Source organism: Canis lupus, chromosome 9 (genome assembly GCF_003254725.2).
Source record: "Canis lupus dingo isolate Sandy chromosome 9, ASM325472v2, whole genome shotgun sequence".
In the NCBI taxonomy this organism is placed as follows: domain Eukaryota; kingdom Metazoa; phylum Chordata; class Mammalia; order Carnivora; family Canidae; genus Canis; species Canis lupus.
The window spans coordinates 510,039-535,537 of record NC_064251.1 but is presented as its reverse complement, the minus strand read 5'-3'; the positions used below and the strand labels follow the sequence as shown (position 1 = coordinate 535,537).

The 25,499-nt window shown below is 59.2% G+C and overlaps 1 protein-coding gene and 3 non-coding genes across 4 annotated transcripts; 1 reads left to right on the top strand and 3 right to left on the bottom strand.

The window, feature by feature from the left end:
- The first annotated feature begins 769 nt into the window (after positions 1-769).
- Positions 770-19,372, top strand: NARF (nuclear prelamin A recognition factor). The gene is made up of 11 exons (XM_025468423.3): positions 770-1,070; positions 2,441-2,521; positions 4,706-4,849; positions 7,627-7,759; positions 10,969-11,103; positions 13,134-13,252; positions 14,280-14,409; positions 15,503-15,566; positions 16,362-16,499; positions 16,746-16,903; positions 18,123-19,372. Exons 1-11 carry the CDS (start codon positions 1,044-1,046, stop codon positions 18,362-18,364), a joined length of 1,371 nt encoding a protein of 456 aa, XP_025324208.3. The 5' UTR covers positions 770-1,043; the 3' UTR covers positions 18,365-19,372.
- A 2,303-nt stretch (positions 19,373-21,675) lies between these two features.
- On the bottom strand, positions 21,676-21,747 carry TRNAQ-CUG (transfer RNA glutamine (anticodon CUG)). Its single transcript has one exon. It is a non-coding gene; the product is annotated as a tRNA-Gln (tRNA).
- Positions 21,748-21,856: 109 nt separating this feature from the next.
- Positions 21,857-21,928, bottom strand: TRNAQ-CUG (transfer RNA glutamine (anticodon CUG)). Its single transcript has one exon. It is a non-coding gene; the product is annotated as a tRNA-Gln (tRNA).
- A 97-nt stretch (positions 21,929-22,025) lies between these two features.
- Positions 22,026-22,097, bottom strand: TRNAM-CAU (transfer RNA methionine (anticodon CAU)). The gene has a single exon. It is a non-coding gene; the product is annotated as a tRNA-Met (tRNA).
- Positions 22,098-25,499: the final 3,402 nt, after the last annotated feature.

Genomic DNA, 25,499 nt, shown 5'->3' with positions numbered 1-25,499 from the left:
TTGCTACCCCAGCAGGAGGCCCCTGGGTCTCCTCCAGCCAGCAAGAGGCAGCCCCAGCTCAGCCTCGAGGAGCTTCTGCTCTCCTGCACTCGCTTTCCTCTCTGTGCCCCAGACTCGCCTATGGCTTGGGTGCAGATGGCTTGTGGTCTGGACTGCAACTCTCTACTTCCCCAGGAACCCGTTTTGCTACCAAAATGTGTGGCAACTTTATTTTCAAGGTCACCAGTTGCTTTCCTTACGCTCCATTGAACTTTCCAATGCGTTCTTCACATTCCCAATCATCCTGCAAAGCCCAAACACTGACTTGATAAAATGTTTCTTTAAATTATTATAAATCAAACATTTTCGCTTTAGCCCTGCAAGCGGTGCCATTTTACCAAGAAATAATAACTACTGGCGATTTGCAAAGCCAGCGCCCGACCACCCGCACACCCGCCGAGCACACCGGCGCGGCGCACCCGGACTTCACACCCACCTCGCAGCATCCTCGAGGCGCCACGTGGTGCCCATTCGCGCATGCGCACTGCCACCTGCCTGGCCTACGTGACGCGCCTCCAGGCGGCAATGGCGGTGGCCTGGCGGAGCCTGGGACAGGCTTGAGGTGCAGCCGAGCTGCCGGGCCAGACGCCCCAGGGCCACGCCGGGTCGCCTCCTAGAGAGAGTCCGTCCGGGGACTCCATGCCGCCCCCGACCCACGAGCCGCCAAACGGGCGCGGGGACCCGCCGGGCCTCCAGGTGTCCGCCGCACTCCGCCCCCGCGCGCTCCGATTGGCTCCGGGGCCCGGCCCGCCCCTTCCTGCGGCTGTCATTGGTCCAGGAGGAGACATGTGGGCGGGAGCCGCACCGCCCCCTTCTGCGCTCCTATTGGTTTAGGGTTGTGACCCGCCCCTTCCCGACGCTCTCATTGGTGGAGCGCAGCCGCCGGGGGTGGGGCCGCGCCGGGGGTGACTACAACAAAGGGCGGCGGGCGCCGGGCGTCGGTGACCGAGTCTCCCGGAGCTGCTCAGAGGCCGAGCCGTGGCCCCGCGCCTGCCCCGCTCCAGATGAAGTGTGAGCACTGCACGCGGAAGGTGCGCCCCGCGCGCTCGCGGCGGCGGGCGGGGCTGCTGGGGGCCGGGGGTCGGCCGGGTCGGGGTCGGGGTCCAGGTCCCGATAGGGTCAGGAGCTTGGCCCGGGCGGGGCGGGGGCGGGACTGGTCGGAGTCGGGAGGTCGCGGTCCGGGGCGGCCCGGCCGGGGGCGGGGCTGCTGGGGGTCGGCCCTGCCTGCCGTCACCGGCCTCCCGGAACCCTGGAGCCCCGAGCGGGCGGTGCCGGCCGCGGCGCGGTCCCCCGGGTCACCCCGTCCCCCGGTCCCCGGCTCTGGGATCGGCCGCTCCCGGCCCCTGTGCGTCCGGGTCACCTCGTCACCTCGCGGGCTCAGTCCTGGTTCCAGTGGGTAGAGCGCGACCGCAGGTGGCCTGTAAGCCGCGGACACTTGCACCTGCGGGTGCATTTGCAGGTGCCCCGGGGTCACGTTACATTTGGGCCCATGCTTGGTCTTTCCGGTTCTCGGTGCGCTTGTCTGTCCTTTCAAAATATTTTTGAAGCCAAAAGAAACACCAGCGAACCGGTAAAGCGAACCAACCTGAGTAACCACTCAGGGCAGCCCCAGCAAGCACTGTTCTTGATGTGGATGATTAAAATAATCGTCAAAACATGTTTTTGAGGAGTGTTTATGCGACTTCCATCTTTATAGTGACAGAACAGGGAGGTAGGAAGGAGGGGAGCTGGTCCTTGGCTCCACCTAGGTAACCATAGTAACTGCGGTAGCCTTCCACACTTGCTCCTAGGCTCTGATGACATAAAGAGCCATTCGGCAAGGAATGGGGATTATTATTATTATTGTTTTAAAGATTTTATTTATTCATGGCAGACACAGAAAGAGAGAGAGAGGCAGAGGGAGAAGCAGGCTCCATGCAGGGAGCCCGACACGGGACTCAATCTCGGGTCTCCAGGATCACACCCCAGGCCGAAGGCGGTGTTAAACCACTGGGCCACAAGGGCTGCCCCTGTTTAATTTTTTCAAAAGTTGGGTTGCATAAATATTCCATCATTTCGCCCTCCCTGCTTTTTTTTTTTTTTGCTTAACATTATAGAGAGAGACATTTTCAGAGCATTACACACAATTCGTTCATTCATTGTATTCTAAGTATAACAGGCGTCCCAGTTGTCAGTGTTAATTTACCTGTTGGTGGAAGGCCCCGTTACTTCTAGTTTTCAGTTACTGCAAGGACACAGATAGAGGAGGATGTGCGTGTGTGTCCACAAGTCCAGGTGCTTTTGTTTCTGTAGAAAAGATTTCTGCGCAGGAGATGAATGGTTCAGAGCGTACGTATACACCTTTCTAAGTTGAGAGTCAGGTTAAAAGTCGTACTTTTATATGTTCCTTTGCTTTATCAAGGAATGTAATAAGAAAACAAAGACCGAGGACCAAGAGAATGCGTCAGTCGGCGTACCGAGCCTGGCCCAGGACCATACAGAGGCAAGTGATTTCTCAGTTTTGCATTAGCCTGGGGTAAACGCTGTGGCTGTTTTTGTCCTCTTGGTGGGGTCATGTCCCCTGCACATCGTTGCCCTAAGAAAGAAGATGCTGTGGTGGTGTCCCTGCCAGGAGCCACGGGTATGCAGGATGGTCATTCGTAAGCACATGACCTTTGAGACAGAAGGGCCCGAGAGCAAGTCTTCGCAGAATACACCACGCCAAAACAAACTGCGTGAAGAACAAAGAAAAAGGGGGCGCCTGGGGGGCCTTGGGTGCAGCGTCTGCCTTCAACTCAGGTCATGATCTCAGGGCCCTGAGATTGAGCCCCACATCGGGTTCCCTACTCAGCAGGGAGTCTGCTTCTCCCTTTGACCCTCCCCCTGCTTGTGCTCTTGCACACTCTTTCTTTCAAATGATTAAATAAAAATAAGTCTTAAAAAAAAGAAAAATATTATCTTTAGTCATTTATTAAAAATAACGTTATAATACTTAAATCTCCATTTTTTTAATTTAATTTTTTGAGGACTTTATTTATTCATGAGAGACACACAGAGAGAGAGAGAGGCAGAGACACAGGCAGAGGGAGAAGCAGGCTCCATGCCGGGAGCCCGACGGACTCGATCCCGGGACCCCAGGGTCACGCCCTGAGCCAAAGGCAGATGCTTAACTGCTGAGCCACCCAGGTGCCCCTAAATCTCCATTTTTTTTTTTTTTAATGAAAAATTCCGTTCTGTAAAATTGGAGTTTAGGAAGATAATTTATAAAACAATTCAGATCTTGTGGTCCTGTAAGTTCATTTTTCTAGTGGTTTCTTCCCTAGCTGAGTTCTTGAGAGTTTAAGTTGTCCTTAGCTAGTAGTGATGGTTTAAGTTTGCTGGGTAGCAGAGGTCACTGTTCCCTTGGAAAGGACTGGTCCTGACCACTAGTGGAGCTCAGGCACCGTGGGACAAACAGCCGCAGGTTTCTCTTTAGTCTGGTGATCCTGACAGGAACCAATCTCTCCCCTCTTGTGTCCTGTGCCCTGGCAGCTGTAGGGCCGGGCAAGCCGCAGATGTGACCGGCACCAGGGCGCAAAGGCAGAAAAGGCAGGGAGTGCCTGGCACCTCCCCCACCTGCCCTCTGGCCACATCCCCTAGGACAGACATCTAAACCCTGGGCCCCGTTTCCTTATCAGTGACCTGGGGAGTTGGGTTACTTCCCTCTCAGGGCTGTGGTGGTGCAGATAAGGTGTGTGCACAGCCTCAGCAGCGCCCTGCCAGCACAGTGGGCGGCACCCCAGTAGGGTGAGCAGCTCAGGGGCGGGGTGCACGCACCAGGCATGGGGGAGGTGTGGACAGAGCCTATGTCGGGGGAGGCTCAAGCAGGGGAGAGTGAAGGACAGGACCTGGGAGACAGGGCAGGGAGGCCTGGGCAGCCACACCAGTGCTGAAGGCAGGAGGGCGCGTGCAGCACGGGACGCTGGGGGCAGTTGGCGGAGCTTCCCGGAGCCTGGGAAGGGAACGAGCTCCACTGGAGGTGAGGTTGGAGAGCTGTTGGCAGTGGGGGCACTGGCACATGTGTAGGAGGCCGGAGGAGCAGGCCAGGTGGGAGGGGGTCTGGCCCAGGAGAACCTGAGGAAGTCGTGCTGGGAACCGTGCAGACTGGGCTCACGGACGCCCCTGCAGGGACCCAGGGCCAGGATTCTCAGTGCAGCCCAGCAGCAGGTACTAGGCCCCAGGCGTGTGCCAGGCCACGTGCTCCAGACCCTCGGAGTGACAGCTCTGGCCGCCCCGGGGGGTGTGCAGACCTCCTGAGATGGGCTGCAGCTTCCCTGGGGAGCCACGGGCAGGTGGGCTCCCCAGGGGGGTACAGAGCAGGCTGAGAGTGGGAGTCCCTGGGTGACAGAGGGGACAGTGAGCAGGGGAGCTGGGCCAGCTCCCCGGACTCGGGCATGTGGATTTCTTCCCACCACGTGACAGCGCTGTCCTGCTCCCACCCTGGCGTGTCACCTGTGTCCCTCCTTGGTGTCACTGTGGCCTGTTCTGTGCGACTGCGGTATCCGGAGCTCCAGGCCTGGCTCTATGTTGCCCAGGGTGACCCTCGTCTGCATTCTGTGTTGCTCTCGTGCTAACATTCTCCCTAGAGGAGCACGCGTTAGAGGTTTCTACTGAAGAAGAATTAGATGAAAACATCTTTCTTTTGTAGAAGGGAGAATTCCATAAGTTGGCTGATGCCAAGATATTTCTGAGCGACTGCCTGGCGTGTGACAGCTGTGTGACCGCGGAGGAGGGACTCCAGGTTTCTCAGCAGAACGTCAAGGACTTCTTTCGAGTTCTGAACCTCAATAAGGTAGGGCTTCCGGGCGCTTGGTGGCCCTAGGGGTGGAGGTGAGGCGCGGAGGCCTCTGCTGGGGCCCAGGGCACACGGCTTGGCCCTCACTGGGGTAAACCCTGTCCAGAGCCCCCACCCGGGCACCAGTTCCCTCATCGACGTGGCAGGAGGCAGGATGCCTCGTCTGTTCCCAGAGGCAGGGCTCTGGTGCAACGGGCTTGTCAGGCGATGCTCCCTCGGCTGTGCCTCCTTGGCTGTCCTGTAGACCCGTGCCGCTCAGCTGTGGCCAGTGGCTTTCCTGACAGAAGCACAGGTGAAAGGGCAAGTGAGGCAGAGGGGCCGAAAAGCATTTCCCCTCGCACTCACGGCCACTTCCTGGGAAGCCCTCCGCGCCCCACCCGGCGCACAGCCATGCAGGCGCCACAGGCACTCCCCCACCTCTCGTAACACTCGGGGTGCCGGAGCGAGGCAGATCCGTGAGGAGTGTGGGTTTGCGTGGTGGACCGCCACCCCTGGGGCCTGTTCCTGGATGCGTCCTCCAGCACTTCGAGGTCCCGGCATCAGAGAGCAATGCACGACCTTCCGCTGTCGCGGTGTGTCTGTTGCCTCCTGGTGGTCGGGTTCCCCGGGGGTCCCCACCTGCTCCTCATCCTTCTCTGAGCAAAGTGGCTCTCCCTGTCTTACTGCAGGGAACGAACTCGGCTCGTTTGTCAGGCAGCTTAGCACCCCCCCGATGCTGACGCCTGAGTCAACGTCAGTGGAAATGCTTATAAAGTTTATTGAGTAGATGTTTGCAGATCCTTCTGGCAGGTGCACACCAATCCACATTTCGGCTGCAGAAGGTGGGTTCCCAACTCAGACCAGTATAAGCAATGAGGAAATGGTTATTTCATGAGCCTGGAAGCAGGGGAGGCTCCGGCGGGGTGAGCCAGCCGCCAGGCTGTTGTCGAGGCTCCGCGGTTTCCGTTCTCTGCTCTGCCGCCCGCGGCCCTGGGCTCAGGCCGACGCCCTGCCGCTCCCAGAGCGGCTCCCTCAGAGGAGGGCACGTTGAGAGAGCGGAGTGAGGCCTGGAGACCCCCAGGGGGCGCAGGCAGAGGAAGCCCGGCGTCGGTCGCCCGGAGCTGCCTCCTCTGTCAGCGGCTGGGACTCCCACCCCGATCCCTGCTTCCACGTTTCTGTGGGGTGATTCGGAGGCGGGAATCCCACCCCTTCCCCACATCCAGTTGGGCCTGCGCATCCCCAGCCGAGGGTGGGGGCTCCCTTGCTGAGCGGCCCAGTCCTCAGCCCCCGAACACCACTGTTGGGGCCTCCCCTTTACCGACCGGGTGGCGTCTGACCGCGCAGCTCCGTCGCGGAAACCCGGTGTCTGCCCTGAGCTCCGGCTCGGAGGTCGCGTGGGAGACTCTCTAACCGGCGACCTGGCCCAAGCTGCTCCTGCCTTCTGTCCCTTGTGTTGGTGATGAGTTGATCAGACTTTTCTAGGGATTTCTTGAGCTGCCGGTATTACTTTTGGTTACAGGGTGTTGACAGCCTTGTTCCGTGTTCGTACGGTATCCTTTAGAACAGTTTATAGAAAGTGAGAATGATCCGCTCCTTAAAAATACCCCACAATTTGGGATCCCTGGGTGGCGCAGCGGTTTGCGCCTGCCTTTGGCCCAGGGCCCGATCCTGGAGACCCGGGATCGAATCCCACATCGGGCTCCCGGTGCATGGAGCCCGCTTCTCCCTCTGCCTATGTCTCTGCTTCTCTCTCTCTCTCTCTCTCTGTGACTATAATAAATAAATAAAAATTAAAAAAAATCTAAAAAAAAAATACCCCACAATTTAGGGCGCCCGGGTAGCTCAGTCGGTTAAGCGTCTGACTCTTGGTTTTGGCTTGGGTCACGATCTCAGGGTCGTGGGGTCACAGCCCTGTGTCAGGCTCCGTGCTGAACACAGAGCCCGCTTCAGGGTCTCTCTCCTCTCTCCTTTCTCTTTATTTATTTTTTTTTAATTTTTATTTATGATAATCAGAGAGAGAGAGAGGCGCAGAGACATAGGCAGAGGGAGAAGCAGGCTCCATGCACCGGGAGCCCGACGTGGGATTCGATCCCGGGTCTCCAGGATCGCGCCCTGGGCCAAAGGCAGGCGCCAAACCGCTGCGCCACCCAGGAATCCCTCTCCTTTCTCTTTAAAAGAAATGTGCATCCTATGGTTTGCCCTACTGAGCGGGAATTGCGGCCTCTTTGGGAACAGATTCTAGATGCTGTTTCAGTGTCTATATTCTGTTTTAATTGACATGTATTGGTGTATGAGTGTCTTTAATCATTGTAGGGTCATTTCAGTTATTTATGGGCCAATATTGTAATATTCATTTTTCTTTTTCTTTTTTTTTTTAAAGATTTATTTATTTATTCATAGAGAGCGAGAGAGAGGCAGAGACACAGGCAGAGGGAGAAGCAGGCTCCATGCAGGAAGCCCGATGTGGGACTCGATCCCGGGTCTCCAGGATCACACCCCGGGCTGCAGGCGGCGCCAAACCACTGCGCCACCAGGGCTGCCCCTATTTATTTTTCTCCTAAAGTTACCCACTTTCATCCAAGGCATTGGCACTTATTGAAAGAATATTGTTTTTAAAAGATTGACAAAATCTTTTGGGATGTCACACCTTTTCATCCTAATTTTTTCCCATTTCCTTCTCGTCACTTGCTAGTGCAGGTATGTGCTACCGGTCTTTCAGAGGACACCTGCTACACCCGTGTGGCCGACTTCCATCACCACTCAGCCGCATCTGACCCTCTTCTCTGTTCCTCCAGAAATGTGACCCTTCACAGCACAAGGTGCTGGCAGTGTCGGTGTGCCCTCAGTCTCTGCCTTACTTTGCTGCCAAATTCCGCCTCAGTGTGACTGATGCTTCCAGAAGACTCTGCGGCTTCCTCAAAAGTCTTGGTGAGGCACCTTGGTATTGTGAGTTGACAAGGCCAGCTTATGGCTGCCCTTCGTATCTGCAGAGTTCAGCTCCCCAGGGCACAGCAGGGGCAGGGACTTCAGACTCTGCCGCTCACCCGCAGGCGTCGGGCCTCCCTTCCGCCCTTGCTGTGCGGACGAGTGTCGTGTGCTGTCTGTGGCTGGCCATCCAGGGGCAGCCCGTGATGGGGTGGCTGGGGACGTGGAGGTGGCTCCTGCGCTCACTGAGGAGTACAGTGTTGCCCGGGCTCCCAGGGCCCACAGACAGCATCTGGCAGATGATAGAGCATCACATCTGCAAGACGATCGGCATCTGGTTTCCCAGGATGCTCTCCGAAGAGCAGAGAGAGGACGGGCAGTGTCCTGTGCACAAAGGAAGGTCCTCCCTCTCAAACATGAGAACTGGAGATACTTGCTCACATGAGTTTCTGGTTTTTTTGCAGATGTTTTTTGTTAGGATGTGTATATTTTAGGGAAAAAGAGTGTGTGTGTGACCACGTGAGCCGAGGGAGGGGCAGAGGGAAAGAGACGATCTCAGGATCCCAAGATCACGACCTGACCTGAAACCATGAGTCACATGCTTACCTGACAGCCATCCAGCCGCCCCTACCGTGGCTTTTAAAGACCTAACCACATGGGGGGTTACTAATAAGGGGACCCTTAGAATAAACATAGCCTCTGCTCCTTGGAGCGCTGGGTGGAGTGGCTTCTCCACTCACTGCCTGCTTCCAGACGGCCACAGCTACGAGTGTGGGGCAGTCATTCCTTGTGCACATGATCTGAAGAAGCTTCAGGGCAGCTGGGCTTTACCAAAGACCAAAAAGTTCCTAGACACTCTCACTTCTCGTACTGAAAGGCCCTATTTTGGGGATGAATTTTTTTGGGGGGGGGATGAATTTTTTAAGTAAAGAGTTGGCCCTCGTATGTTGTTAAGATGATACTTACATTTTATAATGTTTCTTTTTAAGAAAAATTAACTAATTTTAACTTAATTTAATCTTAAATTTTAAGATTTGCACTGGGTACAGGTATTAAAGCTCTTAAATTTACTTTGTTATAATTATTAAAAATAGGGATCCCTGGGTGGTGCAGCGGTTTGGCGCGCCTTTGGCCCGGGGCGTGATCCTGGAGACCCGGGATCGAATCCCACGTCGGGCTCCCGGTGCGTGGAGCCTGTTTCTCCCTCTGCCTGTGTCTCTGCCTCTCTGTCTCTCTCTGTGTGACTATCATGAATAAATAAATAAAATCTTTAAAAAAATTATTAAAAATATATTGTTTTGGTTCAGGCTTATGTGCCAGTGTTAAGAAAATTTATTTTTTTAAATGTATTTTTAAAAAATGTTATTTATGTGAGATAAATCATGAGAATACAAGCAGAGGGAGGAACAGAGGCACAGGGAGAAGCAGACTCTGCCCTGACCAGGGAGCCCAATGTGGGGCTTGAGCCCAGGACCCTGAGATCATGACCCAAGCTGAAGGCAGATGCTTAACCCACTGAGCCACCCAGGTGCCCCAGAAAAATTTATTTTTATTTTTATTTTATTTATTTATTTATTTATTTTTTTTTTACTTATTTATGATAGTCACACAGAGAGAGAGAGAGAGAGAAAGAGGCAGAGACAGGCAGAGGGAGAAGCAGGCTCCATGCACCGGGAGCCTGACGTGGGATTCGATCCCGGGTCTCCAGGATCACGCCCTGGGCCAAAGGCAGGCACCAAACTGCTGCGCCACCCAGGGATCCCTATTTTTAAAAGTTAGATAAAAAGAGGTCCCTCGGGGATCCCTGAGTGCCTCAGCAGTTTGGTGCCTGCCTTTGGCCCAGGGCGCGATCCTGGAGTCCCGGGATCGAGTCCCGCATCGGGCTCCTGGCATGGAGCCTGCTTCTCCCTCCTCCTGTGTCTCTGCCTCTCTCTCTCTCTATCATAAATAAATTAATTAACTTAAAAAAAAAAAAAAAAAGAAGTCCATGAGTTTTGCAGTTGGTTAAGCTTCTAACTCTTGATTTCAGCTCAGGTCATGTTCTCGGGGTCATGGGGTCTAGTCCCACATCAGGCTCCTCCCTCTGCACCCACCCCCCACCCCCTACTCTCGCTCTCTGTCTCACAAGTAAATAAAATCTTTTTAAAAAAATGCTAGAAGAGGGCACCCTGGATGGCTCAGTGGTTTAGCTCTGCCTTCAGCCCATGGTTTGATCCTGGAGACCCAGGATCGAGTCCCACGTTGGGCTCCCTGCATGGAGCCTGCTTGTCCCTCTGCCTGTGTCTCTGCATCTCTCTCTCTCTATCATAAATAAAATCGTTAAAAAAAAATGCTAGAAAGTAGCTTAATAGGGCACCTGGGTGATTAAGCCTCTGCCTTCACTCTGGTCATGATCCCAGGGTCCTGGGATTGAGCCCTGAGTCGGGCTCCCTGCTCAGGGGAGTGGGAGGGGAGTTGGCTTCTCCCTCTCTCTCTGTTGCTTCCCCTGTTCATGTTCTCTCTCTGTCTCAAGTAAAAAATTTTTTTAAAAAAACTTTAAAAAAACCTTTTAAAATAGTATTTTTTTAAAGATTTATTTATTTATTTATTTATTTATTTATTTATTTATGCATTCATGAGAGAGACAGGCAGAGGAAGAGGCAGGCCCCATGCAGGGAGCCCAATGCAGAACTCCATCCTGGGTTTCCAGGATCACTCCCTGGGCTGACGGCGGTGCCAAACCACTGAGCCACCCAGGCTGCCCTATGATATTATTTTTTAAAAGATAGCTTAAAAAAGAAAAGCTAGTTACAATTCAGCATAAAAATTAGGCCATCAGAAAAGTATGGTCTGCCAATTTACTGACTTTATTTCAAAGATTCAAGGATCCTCACAGACTGGAATTTAACCACTGACAGAAGAGCGTGCGTGGTACCTTGTAACCTTCCATTAATTTTATGGCCTCTGTGAGGTGTTTATGTACGTGTAGACATAGAGAGAGCAAGAGAAAACATACGTATTTTCTTGTTGAGAAACGACCCATGTTTATTGTTTGAAGGAGGAGGTAAGACAGTCCTGGGCTTCTGCGGTTCGTGGTGGAAAGGAGGCGAGATTGAGCAGCTAGGCCGGGGTGCCCTGGACCTGCCCATGAAGTCTGGTCCGGAGCCTGCAGACTTTGGCAGGGGGTCCCACGTGAGGTGATGGGAAGCTGAACGCAGCCCTCTTTCCTGCAGGGGTGCACTATGTGTTTGATACAACAATAGCCGCAGATTTCAGCATCCTGGAGAGTCAAAAGGAGTTCGTGCGTCGATACCAGCAGCACAGCGAGGAAGAGCCCGCGCTGCCCATGCTCACCTCCGCCTGTCCAGGTGAGCACTTGGGGCCGTCGCGCGCCTCCGTTCGCTGAAGGCACCGTGTTTCACGGGTCCGTGTTGGGGGCAGGAGCGGAGGTGGGTGAGGCCAGAGGTCACAGCCCAAGGCACTGGGCATCCTAGATCAGGAGGGAACAGGGCGCTGGGAGGGACCCCAGCAGGCCCACCCCGGAGCCCCCCACTCAGCCCCTGCCCGGTGCAGACCGGCCACCCCCCCCACTTGATGATCCTTGCTGTATTCAGGGTATGAGCTGTCCAAGTCTGTTTACGTGTAGCTTTCGAGCTTCTAGAATGTTCTTCCTAGATGCACTTTGCTTCAGGAGGTCTTTATACCCAAGCATGTCAGATTCAGGGACATGAGGTGAGACTTGGTTCAAAACTAAACCTTGTCAAAATCCACATTGTTCTACAACAATGCAAGGAAATGAGAGCAACCTCAGGGTCAGAGGATGCGTGCGACGTGGCAGACGGGGCCGTGGGTAGTCCCATGCTGGCCCTCTGGGCATGGCCTTGTCACGCGGGCTCCTGGTGCTCTTGCTGTGCACACAGGGATGGAATGTCTCCTGTGGGGGTTATCTCTGCCCGGTGCCCCGCAGAATACCTGCAGAGCTCCTGGGTGCCTGGTGCCAGGCTGCCTCTCTGGGCACATCCCCCTATCCTGTCCCATCAGGATGGCCAGCGGGCGGGGGCGGGGGGTCAGCTGTTTACAAGGAAGGACGCGGATGCTGTTGTCACATTCGTGCTGCTGTGAACCCGCAGCCACGTCTCCATGAGGGCCGGTGTGGGCTGTGTTGAGTTCTAGGTCAGAGGTCCTCGGGGAAGTGCTACCCTGTGTGGTTAGAGATGTGGGGCGCCCTGGGCCCTGGTTCCTCCTCCACGTTCCTGCTGGTCCCCCGGCCGGCACACAGCGGCCTGCCCTCAGCACCCGCAGCACAGATGCCATCTGCCCGAGAGCCGTGTCTACGGGTGCAGGCCAGGGCCTTCCGGGCCACACCTGTGGTGGGAGGGGCCTCGGGCCGCCAAAGGCTCCACCGTTTTTGGTAATTCTTCATTTTTAATGTTGAGAGGCACGGGATAAGGAGAGTCCCTCCAGTGACCTCGGGCCTAGGGGCTCCTGTGGGTCACCGCAGACGTTCGCCGCGCACTCAGGCCTGCGTGCAGGTGATGGCTCCCGTTTGAGTTTGTTCAGACAGGACTGTCGCATCGTCTGGCGCCTGCTGTTCCTCCCGGCGAGGAGTGGTCCCGGGGAGGTGGCTGGCTGTCCCTGGCTGAGGAGCAGCTTGTCATTCGGCAGCTGTCCGCCCCACGACGTTGGTCAGCAGGCGTCCCCATGTGCTCTGCCTCTCACCCGGCTGTGCCCAGGAGAAGGGTGCAAGCTCTGGCCCCCGCAGTCTTCTGGCCCGTGTTCCCTGTGGGAACCACAGCAGCGGGGCTGACCCCGGAGGGCACAGTGGCCCCCAGCAGCTCAGGAAGTGCTCGCTGCCGCGCTGGGCCCTCCGGCAGCATAGAGCGAGTGTGCTGGTGCTCTGCTCGCCATCGCTCGGGGCGGACGTCCTCTTAGGTCACTGCCTTGAAAAGTGGGCAGTGGTTGCCTGTTAACTTCCAGTAGGTGAGTAAAGCTGGGCGGGCTTTGTGGCTGTTGCCGCATCAGAGCGTGGCTGCTGGCAGCAGAAGAGCCTCGCAGCCCACGGGGGAGTGGGGCCGCGGCCCTGGGAAGATGCCTCACGGCTGCTCCTCCAAGCTTGTCCTCCTCTCTGGGGGGACCCGCTACACGGTTTGCACGTCCATCCTCTGGTCGGGCCAGCAGGGGCATCTTCCCGTCTAGGGTGTGTGCACCTGGGGTCCTCATGGGCCCAGGGTGCTGAGGAAAAGTGGCTTGGCCGGGGAGCTGCCGCGAATTCCCTGGAGGTCGAAGGAAGAGGTGTGAGGCCCAGGTGACGGGGTCTGGGCGCTCAGAATTCTCCTGTGTGTGATGGGAAGGAGGAGGAAGCCACTGTGAGGAGCTGACGGGCCTGCTCTCTCCCCAGGCTGGGTCCGATACGCCGAACGAGTGCTGGGCCACCCCGTTACCCCCCACCTGTGTACCGCCAAGTCTCCTCAACAGATCATGGGCTCTCTGGTGAAGGATTATTTCGCCAGGCAGCAGGTGAGCTGACCTCCTCCCCGAGGGCAGTGCATGCCCAGGAGATGGTGGACATTCCCACCGGGCACGTCCAGGGTGCTCTGGCCCCCAGACCAAGTGGAAATGTTGTCCATCCTGCTAAGGGGGGCCCCCGGCCTTGCCCCCAGAGCACAGCGAACAGGTCTGTGACTCCCTTAGCCACTTGCACCTTCATGTGATGGTTAAACTTCCAGCCAGGCTCCCCAAGGTCTTCCACGTCCCTCAGCTGCCCAGCCCTCCCCTATGGGTGGCACGTCATCTTCAGCGGGTCCCTGTGCTGTCCTTCCCCACTCCAGGTGTCTACTCAGACCCCCTGCAGCCATGGGGCTGCCCCGGGAGCCCCAGCAGAGGCCAGGCCTGGGTCCTCCCAGAGGTCCCTGATGCCTGGATGCCACCCACGGCTTGGACCCTCCTGTGGTCTGTGCCCAGCTGCCCGGGTGCCCACAGTCCTCCTCATGCAGATCATACATTTCTCCAGGGTACCAGTGAGGTCTGGCCCTGCAGAAACTGGGAACAGCGAAACTAGGGTCCCGCAGGCCCAGGGCCAGCTTCAAGAGGCCACGTGCCTTTGACGTCCTTGTTCACAGTGGGGGGACGGGCAGAAAAATGAGCTGTGGGGCTTCATCCTGTGCTTACCCCCCTACTGAGGGGGTCCAGGAGTTTGCCAGCCCTAGAGGGTAAGCGGTCCTGTGGGCCTGTGGACGGACCGATGGGCGGACGGGCAGATGGGCACCGTCCTCAGGCTCTGCCCTCCACACAGGAGCTCTTGGTGTGGCTGCCAATCCGGCTCAGGGTCTGCAGGGAGACGGGTTCAGCTCCCTGCAGCCCCGCCCTGGCGTCCCCAGGCCACGGACCTTCCAGGCTTTGGGGGAAGCGAGGCGGCACCACGCGTGGACCCGATGCTGCCCCTTGCTGGGTGCAGAGCCCACGTGGCCTCGCCCTTGAGGAGGGCCTGCAGCTGCCCCTCCTCGCTTGCCCACAGCCGCAAACCAGGTTTGCTCTTTCTCCCCAGAACCTGTCCCCAGACAAGATTTTCCATGTTATTGTGGCTCCTTGCTACGATAAGAAACTGGAGGCCCTTCGAGAAGACTTCCCCACCGCTCCACATGGCTTCCGGAGTGCTGACTGCGTATTAACCTCAGGTGAGGGGGCCTGGGTGCTCCTGGGGCCTCTGGTGGTCGTCCTCTAGGGTCACGACAGGATCCCGAGGGCTTGACTGCAGGGAAGTAGAGAGGGACAGTGCTCGCACAGCGTGGGGTCCGGGTGAGCGGGGGCTCTGCTGATGAACCAGACGTGTGCCTGGCAACACAGTGAGGCCCTTTCACTTGGAGTCAGGGGACCCTTGGTGCTGCAGTGACCTTGCCGGCAGCCCCTGCACTGTGCCCTGCGCTTGCACATAGGCCGAGAGCCCGCAACAGGGCCCCTGTGTGCGCGGGTGCTGGTGGCTCCCTGGCACCCCCAGGAGCGCAGCGGGACGCCGCAGTCACAAGGCGGTGTGGGGGGGCTACTCCCGTGCGAGGTGTACTTCACACGGGCTCTGAAGACAGGCCCCCGCACCCTGTAGGAGCTGTGACTCGGGGTGCAGATCCCCTGACCTGAGCCTCCAGCATGGGGACCCCCTGGAAGGGCCCCCAGCGCACAGGCGCCGTGGAAGGGACACAAGAGGGCATGCGCACACCTGCCAAAGGGTGGGTTTTCGTGAGGACCGTAGGCAGGCCTCCCTCTTGGATGCAGAGTCCATTTTACTACATTTCTCACATGTTGAGTTCTCTCGTGGGAGTACGATGCCACGGCGGTTGGTAAAAACGTTCGTTGTTTCCAGCAAGGGGTTCTGGGGGCCCTCATGTAAAGGGAAGTAGGAAAGTGGTTCTGACTCTCGGTCCACTGCTGCACATCCCGTTCCCCACGTGATAAATGTAGCCACTGTGTCTTGGTCATCTGTCCACGGGAGGCTGTAGGCACAAGATTTCTGCTTCAGAAACAAAGACGTGGAGAGAGAATTTGCAAAATCCCTGGTTTCAAGAGCAGAGGGAGGAATTGGACTTTTCTCTTACGTTTTATCAGAAGTTTCCACACATTAGCGTCATCCTGCGCTAGAGATGGGTTCCTGCCCTCCACAGAGTGACCGTGGCCAAGGTCGCCTTAACAGAATCTCCAGTGGGTACGTAATTTTGGAAGCAGCTCCCGAGGAAGCGATGTCCTATTTGCGCGTCCTTACGCCTCATTTGTCTGTAGGTGAAATCGCTCAAATAATGGAGCAAAGTGACCTCACGGTGAAGGATGCTGCCGTCGACACTGTGTGAGTGAGTTCTGCAGGGAGGGGCCCCTTGTGGGCGGCAGAGAGACGGGGTGGCGGGGGGGCCCCGACCTGGGGTTGCCGCTTCCCGTGTCGCGGCTCGGCCCCCACCATGACCCTCAGCCGTGTCCCCAGTGGAACGTGAGCGCGGCCCCGGTGAGTGGAGCTGGCGCTGGGAGTGTGGGCGCCAGGGCTGCCGCGGGGATGTGTACGTGTCCGCACCCCCACTCCTGAACTTCGCGTGTTCCTGGCCTTGGCGTCCGGGCCAGCCTGAGGCCGGGTCCCCTCTGGGGAAGAGCAGCTCCCTCAAGGCCCTTCGTGCCGAGAACAGAGGGCCAGGGTTTTGCTGTCTTGGTGATCTGATGGATGACCGCTGCCGCCGCCCCACATATGCCTCGGGCTCCGCGCACGGCAGACATGGGCCGCTTAGCAGTCATGGCCCTCGTATGGAAGCTTCACGGAGGTGTCTGGAATTTCATTGGCTTCAGAGCCTGTGGCCAGAGCCTGTGCTTGTCCTTGTCCCCACTGGGGCACGTGCACGTGCCCCCGGGTGGCCCTCAGAGTCCCGGCTCTGTCTCCAAGTGTCAAGGTTGTTCTGGGGACACGCGGATGCCGGCGCAGCAGAGGAGGGAGTAACCAGGCCGCATGCCGAGCGGGCCTCGCGATGAGGCCCCAGGTGACCGCTCGTGTTGGTGGGGAAAACTCAAAGTCTAAATATCCGTAAAGGAGTTCCTCTGCGTGGGGATCATAAACCTGGAACCTGACTTCATGCTTGCTGTTGCTCTTCCGCCTGGCCAGGTTTGGAGGCCTGAAGGAGGAGGAGGTGAGGCGCCACGACGGAGCCAGCTCCGACGGGTACCTGGCGCACGTCTTCAGACACGCAGCCAAGCAGCTGTTTGACGAGGATGTGGGGGAGGTCACCTACCGCACCCTGAGGTCTGTGAGTGCGGTCGGCGCTCTGTCCAGGGCACGGGGCGGGCGTGTGTGGGCGCGCGTGGCCGTGCAAGGGGGTGGGCGTCAGGGGCTGTCCTATTTATAGGCTTTAGAAGAGCCAAGATCAAAAAGCCTTGTTTTTATTCACAGACTTTTCAGTTTGCTAACTTTCAAACTTAGCTTGGAAGACCATTGTCAGCCACAGGGGAAGGACTCTGTAGATCAAAGTCCATTTTGTTCATCTTCCAGGAACAAAGACTTCCAGGAGGTGACCCTTGAAAAGAACGGAGAGGTTCTGTTACGCTTCGCTGCTGCGTACGGCTTCCGAAACATCCAGAACGTGGTTCTGAAACTGAAGAAAGGCAGGTTCCCGTACCACTTCGTGGAGGTGCTCGCCTGCGCGGGGGGTAAGACGTGGGGGTCTGGGCGGGACTGTGCCCCCCACAGCCCTCTAGGAGACGGGCCCTAGGGGCCCCCAAGCCTCACTCAGCTGACAGCTGGGTAGGACCACGGGTGCTGCCCTGGTGGTTGTGACACAGTGGCTCTGCTTCCCTCACCATGTGGCAAGAAAGCCAGGGGTCCCCTTAGGAAACCCTTGGGATCACAGTCCCAGCGAAGAGCCGCTGCTGGGGGCACCAGGTGAGAGCCTGCTCCTGGTTAGATGGCCCCACCTGCTGCCAGGTTCTGCCCCGGGTGGCAGGGGGAGCCACATGAGACACGGAGGCCAGCGGGAGGCACCAGGGCAGGGGTCCCAAGCAGAGGCCAGAAACGTGTGGGTGCAGTAGGTGTGGGTATTGGGAGAGGGTCCTGGGCTCTGCGGGCGGGGAGGCCCACACGACTGAAGCCGGCCTGGGGAGTGGAGGCAGGGCCAGGGTGAAAACCTGCCGGCGTTTGGGGAGGGCGTGCGGGGTGCGGAGCAGCAGACCCAGTGAGGATGAGGTTCATTGGGTGAGCTGGGCCCACAGTGCAGGGGGAGGGTTCCAGCCCCCGAGCCATGGGTGGTGGCTGGGCAGACTCACCGGTGCCTACATCTTGGGGAGCCCGGGGCTGAGGGTCTGGAGAGGGGGGCAAACCTTGGGAGAACCAGCAGGGTCGGACGTGTAGCTGGTGGGCCACTGCATCGTTTTGGACTCAGGCTGATACGCAGACCTGAAGACGGTGGCCTCGCTCCTCGCTGCTGGGCTGCCAGCGACCAGGCCTTGGGCCCGCGGTGTCCTGAGAGGGGCTCGGCCAGGGTGGAGACTAGCCGCTGGTTCTGGGTCATGACCTCAGTCTACACACCTGGGAGCCTAAGAGTGAGCCGCAGACCTGGGAGGAGTACCGCTCCCAGGGGCGGAGCTTGGGGGGCCACCCCTCCCTGGGAGTAGCCGGAGGCTCTGTGAGACCCCAGGGGTGTGGCTGCCCAGTGGCCCGCCCCCTGCTCTCTGGGTCGAGAGGTCGAGAGGTTGGCAGCTCACCCCACTTTAGGTAAAAACCGTTGCCCCTCTGCCACACGTAGGTAAGCACCGGAGGCCCCAGAGCTCTGGCCTGGGCAGCACGCTGCCGCCTGCTGCCGTCGTTCCTGCCCCAAAACCATCCCTTTAAAGCAAAAGGAGGAAAAGAATAAGCTCCCTGCTTGTCTTTCAGGATGTTTAAATGGCAGAGGCCAAGCCCAGACCGAGGACGGGCGCGCGGACAAGGCGCTGCTGCGGCAGATGGAGGGCATCTACGCAGACATCCCCGTGCGGCCCCCCGAGAGCAGCGCCCACGTGCAGGAGCTGTACCAGGAGTGGCTGGACGGGGCCGACTCACCCAGGGCCCAGGAGGCCCTGCACACCAAGTACCAGGGGCCCGGGCTCCCTGCGCTCAGCCGAGATATCAAGTGGTAAAGGTCAACCGCCCGGAGGGAGGCACCGCGGAGCCTGGGAACAGAGACACTGCGGGAAAACGCTCGGCTCCGCAGCTTTCAGGAGTCTCTGCCCCTGGTTGCTGGTGGCCCCGTCACTTGGTTTGATGTGGTGCTAACGTCATGACGTGTGTGTGGCTGGAATATCTTGACATGAGAAGGATTGCCCCAGTTTAAGTATCCTTTTATCTTAAGATTGAAAAATATCCCAAAGAACAAGAATGAAGACAAACTACTATCTTTTAGGCTTAAAAAAAAAAATCCAAAAAGTGTCCAGAAGGTCCGGTTCACGGGCCTCAGAGCGATGGACGAGGAAACGGCCGAGACGGCAGGAGACGCGCGGCCGTGGGGCGTGCGGGGCGTGCGGGGCACTGGCCACTTACTCCTGAAAGGCTTTTGCCAGAACCTGCATCCACTGCATCGTTTTGGACTCAGGCTGATACGCAGACCTGGAGACGGTGGCCTCGCTCCTCGCTGCTGGGCTGCCAGCGACCAGGCCTTGGGCCCGCGGTGTCCTGGCCCCAGATGTGCACTTTCCATTCAGCTGTTAGGGGTGGACAAGGCCTGGCAGGGGTGCCGCCCCAGGAGGAGGGGCCGGGGGGGTCACCGCAGTCCCTCCCTTCCTGCCCGGCCCTGCCCCCTGTGAGCAAGCCTCGAGGGGCACGTGAGGCCGTTCACCCACAGACGGGGCCGAAGCCGCTGGAGAGGCACAGGCCACTCACGTCGGGGCTTGTCCTTGAAGTGACAGACCTCCACGCACGGCCTGGAATTGGTCTCAAAGCACCTGGACCGTGGTAGCCGCGGTGGCGCTGCTGCTCCGGAGCCCTCTGTGCAGCCCCCGCAGGCTCTGTGTCTGTTGTGTTCCGTGTTGTGTTGTCCCTGCCCGGGCCATAGCTGGGTGTTGTGTGCGATTATCTTTCTTTCAATATATCCGTAGTCGGGGCTCCTCCTCCACGGTGACCAATGAGGGAATAAACAGCTGGAGAACGTGTCCGAGCGTGTGCAGTGGTCTCCCCGCCAGGGCCGGTGCGCTGTCCCCTGGGCTGACCCCTCCCCTCCCCGGCAACACTGGCCTGGAGCAGGAGCACTGGCCTCCATCCCCAAGGTGCCTAGGAGGCCACCAGCCAGCTGTGTGGTCGCTGCTCCTCCATCACGAGCAGCCCGTCCAGCCACAGCTGGGGCCTGCGGTGCCAGAGCCCGGCCGACGGACCGGCTGCTGCCCCCGGGGGGCGGGGCTCGTCCTGACTCTGGCCTCCAGCCATCCGCGCAGAGAGCAGGGCGGCCCCGTGTGGGCTGGGTGACACACATGGCGGCGTGTCTGTCCCAGAGAGGCGGAGGGCGGGGTAGGTCCTGACTCGCATTGCGCCCAGTGGAGTCGCGGTCCCACTCATGCTCCATGGACCGTGAACGAGCCCAGCAGGTCTGTGTGCGTGTTGGTCATGGTGGTGAGTGGCTCTGTGCCCGCCTGCCCTGCTCCGGACCAGACCAGAGCCTGGGTTTTTTATTCCATTTCCACCTGGCCTTAGAGCTTGAGCTGGTTCCTGCCGGTGTAGACACTGGCCCTTCCTCAGCTTTGCACGAGGGGGATTGGGATTCCTGTTGCCTACACCTCCAGGTTGAAGCCGGCCGGGGGTGTGGGGCGAGTTGCAGGGTGCTCTGCCGCCTGGGCTGCTGGCCCGAAGTGTAGAGACTACTAGGAGGAGGGGAGGGGAGGAGCCGCGGCCCAGGCAGGCAGCCCACCCGCCAGGGACCCGGGCTCCCTCCCTGCCTTGGCTTGGCACAGGCAGCCCGAGGCGGAGCACCTGGCCACGGCCACGGAGCCTCGGCTCTCCCGCTCAGGGAAGCAGAGCGCGGGTGTCCCTTTGGGACAGGCTGGCACTTAATTTCTGAATGAGGATAAGCCAGATGTTTCAAAAACAAGAGGAGCCGGTGCCAGGGTGGAAATCTTACTTTAAAACTGAATCCACGTCCACGCCCATGCACACGTACATCTATGCACACACACTTCTGAGCACTCACACAGAGATAAACACAGACCTACACGTTCGCTCCTGGGTCCGTGAGGAGAGCAGGCCCCTCCGGCAGTTGGCAGTTCACTCTTGGGAAGTGTTCCCGAGCAGCGCCGCGCACGGCAGCCCAGCGGACAAGTACAACCACCACGTTCTTTTTTTAGATTTTTATTCCTGAGAGACCCAGGCAGAGGGAGAAGCAGGCACCCTCTGGGGAGCTCGATCCCGGGACCCCAGGGTCACGACCTGGGCCCAAGGCAGGTGCTCCACCGCTGAGTCACCAGGTGCCCCGGGAACAAGGTTCCTTATGACGTTTGCGTCACGGGTGAACCACCTGCAGCACCTAAGAGCTCCTTGGAGGACGATGGTTAAGCACTTTTGTATCCAAGCAGTCCTGCGTAGATGAGAGGCACCCGCAGCATATCACGGGGAGTCCTCGGGCTACGGGGGGGGGGTGGTGAGTCTCCTCGGGGCCCCCACCTGGGCCCCAAACAGACCAGGGGAGTACTGGAAGGAGGCGGCCGAGGCCCAGGCTCCCACAGCCGCGGGCCAGGCCTGAAATCACTCTGGGGCAGCCAAGCTGGAATGCACCTGGGGAGCAGGGAGCAGAGCGGGGAGCAGCTCCTCGATGCTGAGGGCGGGGTCTGCCCAAGGTCACGGGAGGCAGACACAGACTTAGGCTCCCCGCCCCTTACTGACCCTTCAATCCACTCTAACCAAGGAAGGCAGCGGTTCCTCGGCTGCGACAGGACGGCTGTGACACGACGCGCCCCTCTCGGTCTCCCCTTTTTAAAGCGGAGCTAGAGAGGAAGCGGGTGTTAAAACGACAGAGATGAGGAGGGCCCTGAAGTGCTCACTCTGGGGAAGCAGCAGGAGCTCTGGGAGCCGCCCGTATGACCCAGCTCCACGGTCCTTGCCTGGAGAGCCCCTGGGGAGGGGTGCCTAGGGGTGGGAGCGGGGAGTCCCGGGCACCTCAAAGGCAGGTTGGGAGAACCGGAGGTCTCAGAGTCAGCCCCTGCACCAGACCACGTCCTCTAAGACACAGGCAGCCGAGCGCAGGGCAAGGGGGCCTGGCTGCCTGGACACACAAGGAATAGGTGGGGGACAGGTGGCCACGGAGGAGCCATTGGGGAAAAAGGGGACTGCAGCCAGGCTCTCCACCGGAGCCCGAAAGAGGGGAACCCGATCTGGGAAGGTACGGACCGTCCTGGTGACGGTGGCATCGCACATGACTGGGGACTGGGGGGGGGGGGGGGGGGGTGCACAAAAGGGCTGCAGGTGAGGCAGTTTCTACCGAGACTTGAACTCGGATTGCTGGATTCAGAGTCCAGAGTGCTGACCATTACACCACAGAACCACAAGACGCTGGGGCCACTGCGGCATCACCCTTGGCCTGAGTGCAGCCGGAAAAAGGGAAACCAAAGTGGGGATCAAAAGACAAGCCAGGGGAGGGAGACCAATTGTACAGGTCCCACCGAGACTTGAACTCGGATCACTGGATTCAGAGTCCAGAGTGCTGACCATTACACCATGGGACCGGCTGCTGCTGTGGATGCCACACACCCCAATGGGGCAGTGGAAAGGGCCCAGGAGTGACAGGAGGGCCTGTGGTACCACCAGGAAAAGAAGAGCAGATAGCAGAGGATGGTTTCGATCCATCGACCTCTGGGTTATGGGCCCAGCACGCTCCCGCTGCGCCACTCTGCTGCTGCCGCCTACCTAGGGCAGGTCCTTGGTCCCAGCCCCTTGAGGCCACCGGGAAGGCGATGGCAGCCCCCAGGGGCCGGCAGAGGACACATCAAGTGCCGCTTATAAATTAACTGGACTTCTGCTTTCCCTGCTTCAGCCTCTTGAGGAAAGAAACTTGGAATCTGTGTCCTCTAGAGCTGTTACAAACAAACCCCAAGACGCCAGGAACCCACCTTCCTCGCGCAGAGTGCCTGCAGCCCCCGGCAGAAACCATGCAAGTCCTGATCACTGGGAAGGAGCTCTAGCTCACATGCTGAGTGGAGTTTTCTGTCGATTTGCTTCTTTTTTGTGCCCAGTAAAGCGCTTTCTCCAACACGAAACTGCTTTCAAGCATTTTGACACCTTGCTGCTCATGTTTATAATTAAAAAAAAAAAAACCATAAAGCCCTGCCCTTTTTAAAAAAAAAGTTTTTATTTATTCCTGAGAGACACAGAGAGAGGCCGAGACCCAGGCAGAGGGAGGAGCAGCTCCCTGCGGGGAGCGTGATGCAGGCCTGGATCCCAGGACCCCGGGGTGACGCCCTGGGCCGAAGGTAGAGGCCCAACCGCTGAGCCCCCCGGGGGCCCCCAAACCCTGCCCTTTCAAAGAGGTATGAGCTATTCCCCCAAGAACATTCTCAATAAAAATCCTTTGAGCAAAAATATCTTTCATGTTGAACCTCTTCAAGTAAAAAGCACGTAGGGCACTTCCCGCGTGGCTGGCGGTCTCTCTCTCGGGCCAAGAGACGCAGCAGGAGGAAGCGGTGGGGGCGCAGGGCGGCGCGGAGCCCAAGGTGCAGGGACCCGCCGAGGGCAGAGGCACCGGGCACCCGGGGGCGGGTCTGGAGCGGGGCCACACCGGGCAGCGGGGCCACCGGGCGGCGGGCAGGAGGCGGGGAGGCCGGGTCCGTCCCCCTCTCGCTCACCTCCCCGCGGGCACCTCCCCGGGCTGCACCCCGCTCGCCGCCCTCCGGCCCCTGCCGCCGGCTCGTGAGGATCTGGGGGCACCCGAGGGCGGCCGGACCGGGGCCGCCAGGAGCAGGGCAGGGAGACGGCCTGGGCGCGGCACCGGGCCGGGAGCCTCGAGAGGCGCGGCCGGGGGCGGGACGGCGCCCCGGATGCCACCCACGGGGCCGAGCCGAGACGTGCGGGCGGAGACGGAGAGGTGGCCGCGGGGACCCGAGGCGCGGGGACTGGGACGGAGCCCTCGGGGGGCCGGAGGGGGACGAGATTCCCGCTCCTTCTGAGTCCAAAGGGCTCCGCCCGGCGGACACGGTCCCTACACCCGCGTGTCAGGCCGCCTCGGGCCACGCAGCGAGGGGTGACCGACCGGGGGCCGGAAGGGGGGACAGGGAGGGTGCGGGGCCACTGCGGGGCGGACACGGAGGGGGCGGGACTTCCCCGCCGCGCTGTCCGAGCTCCTCTCAGATGACCGAGGCCCCGACGGGAACCCGCAGGGCCGGCTGCGGGGTCGCGGGGGTCCCGGGGCGCCCTCCTGGTCCTTTCCCGGCAGCAGACGGGCGAGGCCGCGTCGGGCGCCGACCCTCCGGCAGCGCGGCCGTCCGGGAGGGAGGGCACAGGGCCGCGGGGCCGCCGCACGTCGCCCCGTCCCCGGGGAGGAGCACGGCCCGCGCAGCCCCGTCCGCCCGCACGCAGGAGCCCTTTTGTTCGGCCCGCGCCCTTCGGAACCCCCGGCCCCGCCCCCGCCCGTCGGCGGCCTCGGCCTCGGCAGTCACGTGGGCGGAGGGTCACGTGCTCGCACTTCGTCCGCGTCGCGCGCCCTCGCGCTGCCGCCCCGCCCCTCGCCGGCGCGCCTACGTCGGCGCGTGCGCACTTGGCGAGGCGGGGGCGCGTTCCCGGGGAGCTGGGGGCGGTGGGATCGCGGGCGGGGGGCCGTGGGGACTCGTCTGGTGACTTCGCCACCAGGGCAGCGTAGACTGCGCCCCCACCTTCACCGCCCCACCGACCCCTCGGGGCATGCCCAGCGGCGCGTCAGGGTGGGGGGTGTCACCCGCCCGCGGGTCGGGGTCGGTGTCAGGGAGGTCACCCGCCCGCGGGTCACGGTCAGGGGGGCGGGGCGGTCACCTGCCCGTGGGTCAGGGTCAGGGAGGTCGCCCACCTGCGGGTCAGAGTCAGGGAGGACCTACACCAGCGCAGGACAGTGAGGTCACAGCCTTGTGCCCGTCACAGCACCTTTCTGTGAAAAATTGACAGTTAGGCATGGAGGTGCTGTTGGCGGGGAAGAGAAGTGCCGACGAGCCCCGGCCGGCCCGGCCGAGGAGCACGGCCGCCTTCGCGCAGTGACACGTCCCGCCGGCTCCCTGCCTGCCGCACCTCTTACTTGTTTTCTTCTACATGTTTTGATGCAGATTTCGCTTCTTGACAAAGATTTGGTAACGTGCTGTTTCCGTGGAGCGGATAGAACGCAGAGTCGATCAAATTCTGCTTTTTTAAAGATTGTTAGTAGTTTAGAGAAAAGATCGTCAGCTCTGCCTGCCTCTTGGCGGTGCGCCGGCCGCCAGCACTGCTCTCCGTGCGGCCAGGGCGCCTGCGGGAGCTGACAGCCCCCCCGGTCCCCGCGGTCCCCAGGAGCTCCGGGCACCCGGGCGCAGGGACTGGCCTGGGCTGTGCAGCGGCCTCGGTGTCGGGCTGGCCAGGATTCCAGGTCGGACCGGGAAGGGAGGGAAGCCACTTCCCGCTGTGACTCCTGCCTCCTCACGAATTGGACCTCCTGCGTTCCGTGTCGGCTCCTTAACGGTCCTGCTATTGTCCTGTGATGTGTCTGCGGGCGTGACTGTGTTGAGACTAATTATAAGCAAACAATATAGGCGACCTGCGGCCTCGGAGCAAGCTCGTCAATGCGATGTAGCTGTCTTCCTGTTAAAAGGACTTCTTTCGGGGGCATCCGGCAGGCTCAGTCACTGGAGCATGCAGCTCTTTGTCTTGGGGTTATAAATTCGGGACCCACATTAGGTGCAGAGATTATGTAAAATCTTTTAAATAGGTGCAGGACAACTGAAAAAAAAACTCGAAATGTTTTGAGAAGCATCTCTTGCCGATTGTACGTTTACTTGATCTCTGTAAATGGGATCATGATCCGAAATGTGGATTTTTCCTTATATGTGATTGGGGGAATTCTCACTCATGGTAACAGGTGTAACATAGGATCAGAGGGCTCCACGAAGTCCACAGATCTCAAAGTCTGGGCCCCTGGGGCGCCCTGCTGGCGGGCGGCATCCTGGCTTCCCGTCCGTTACCATCTTCCTTCTGCTTTTTTGCTTCCTGTTTAGGGGTGTCCTGGGTCTCAGAATACCTTCCATTTCTGTGTCATTTCCATTATCCATATTTTCTTAGCTATTCATGATTTTGACCATTAGTGTT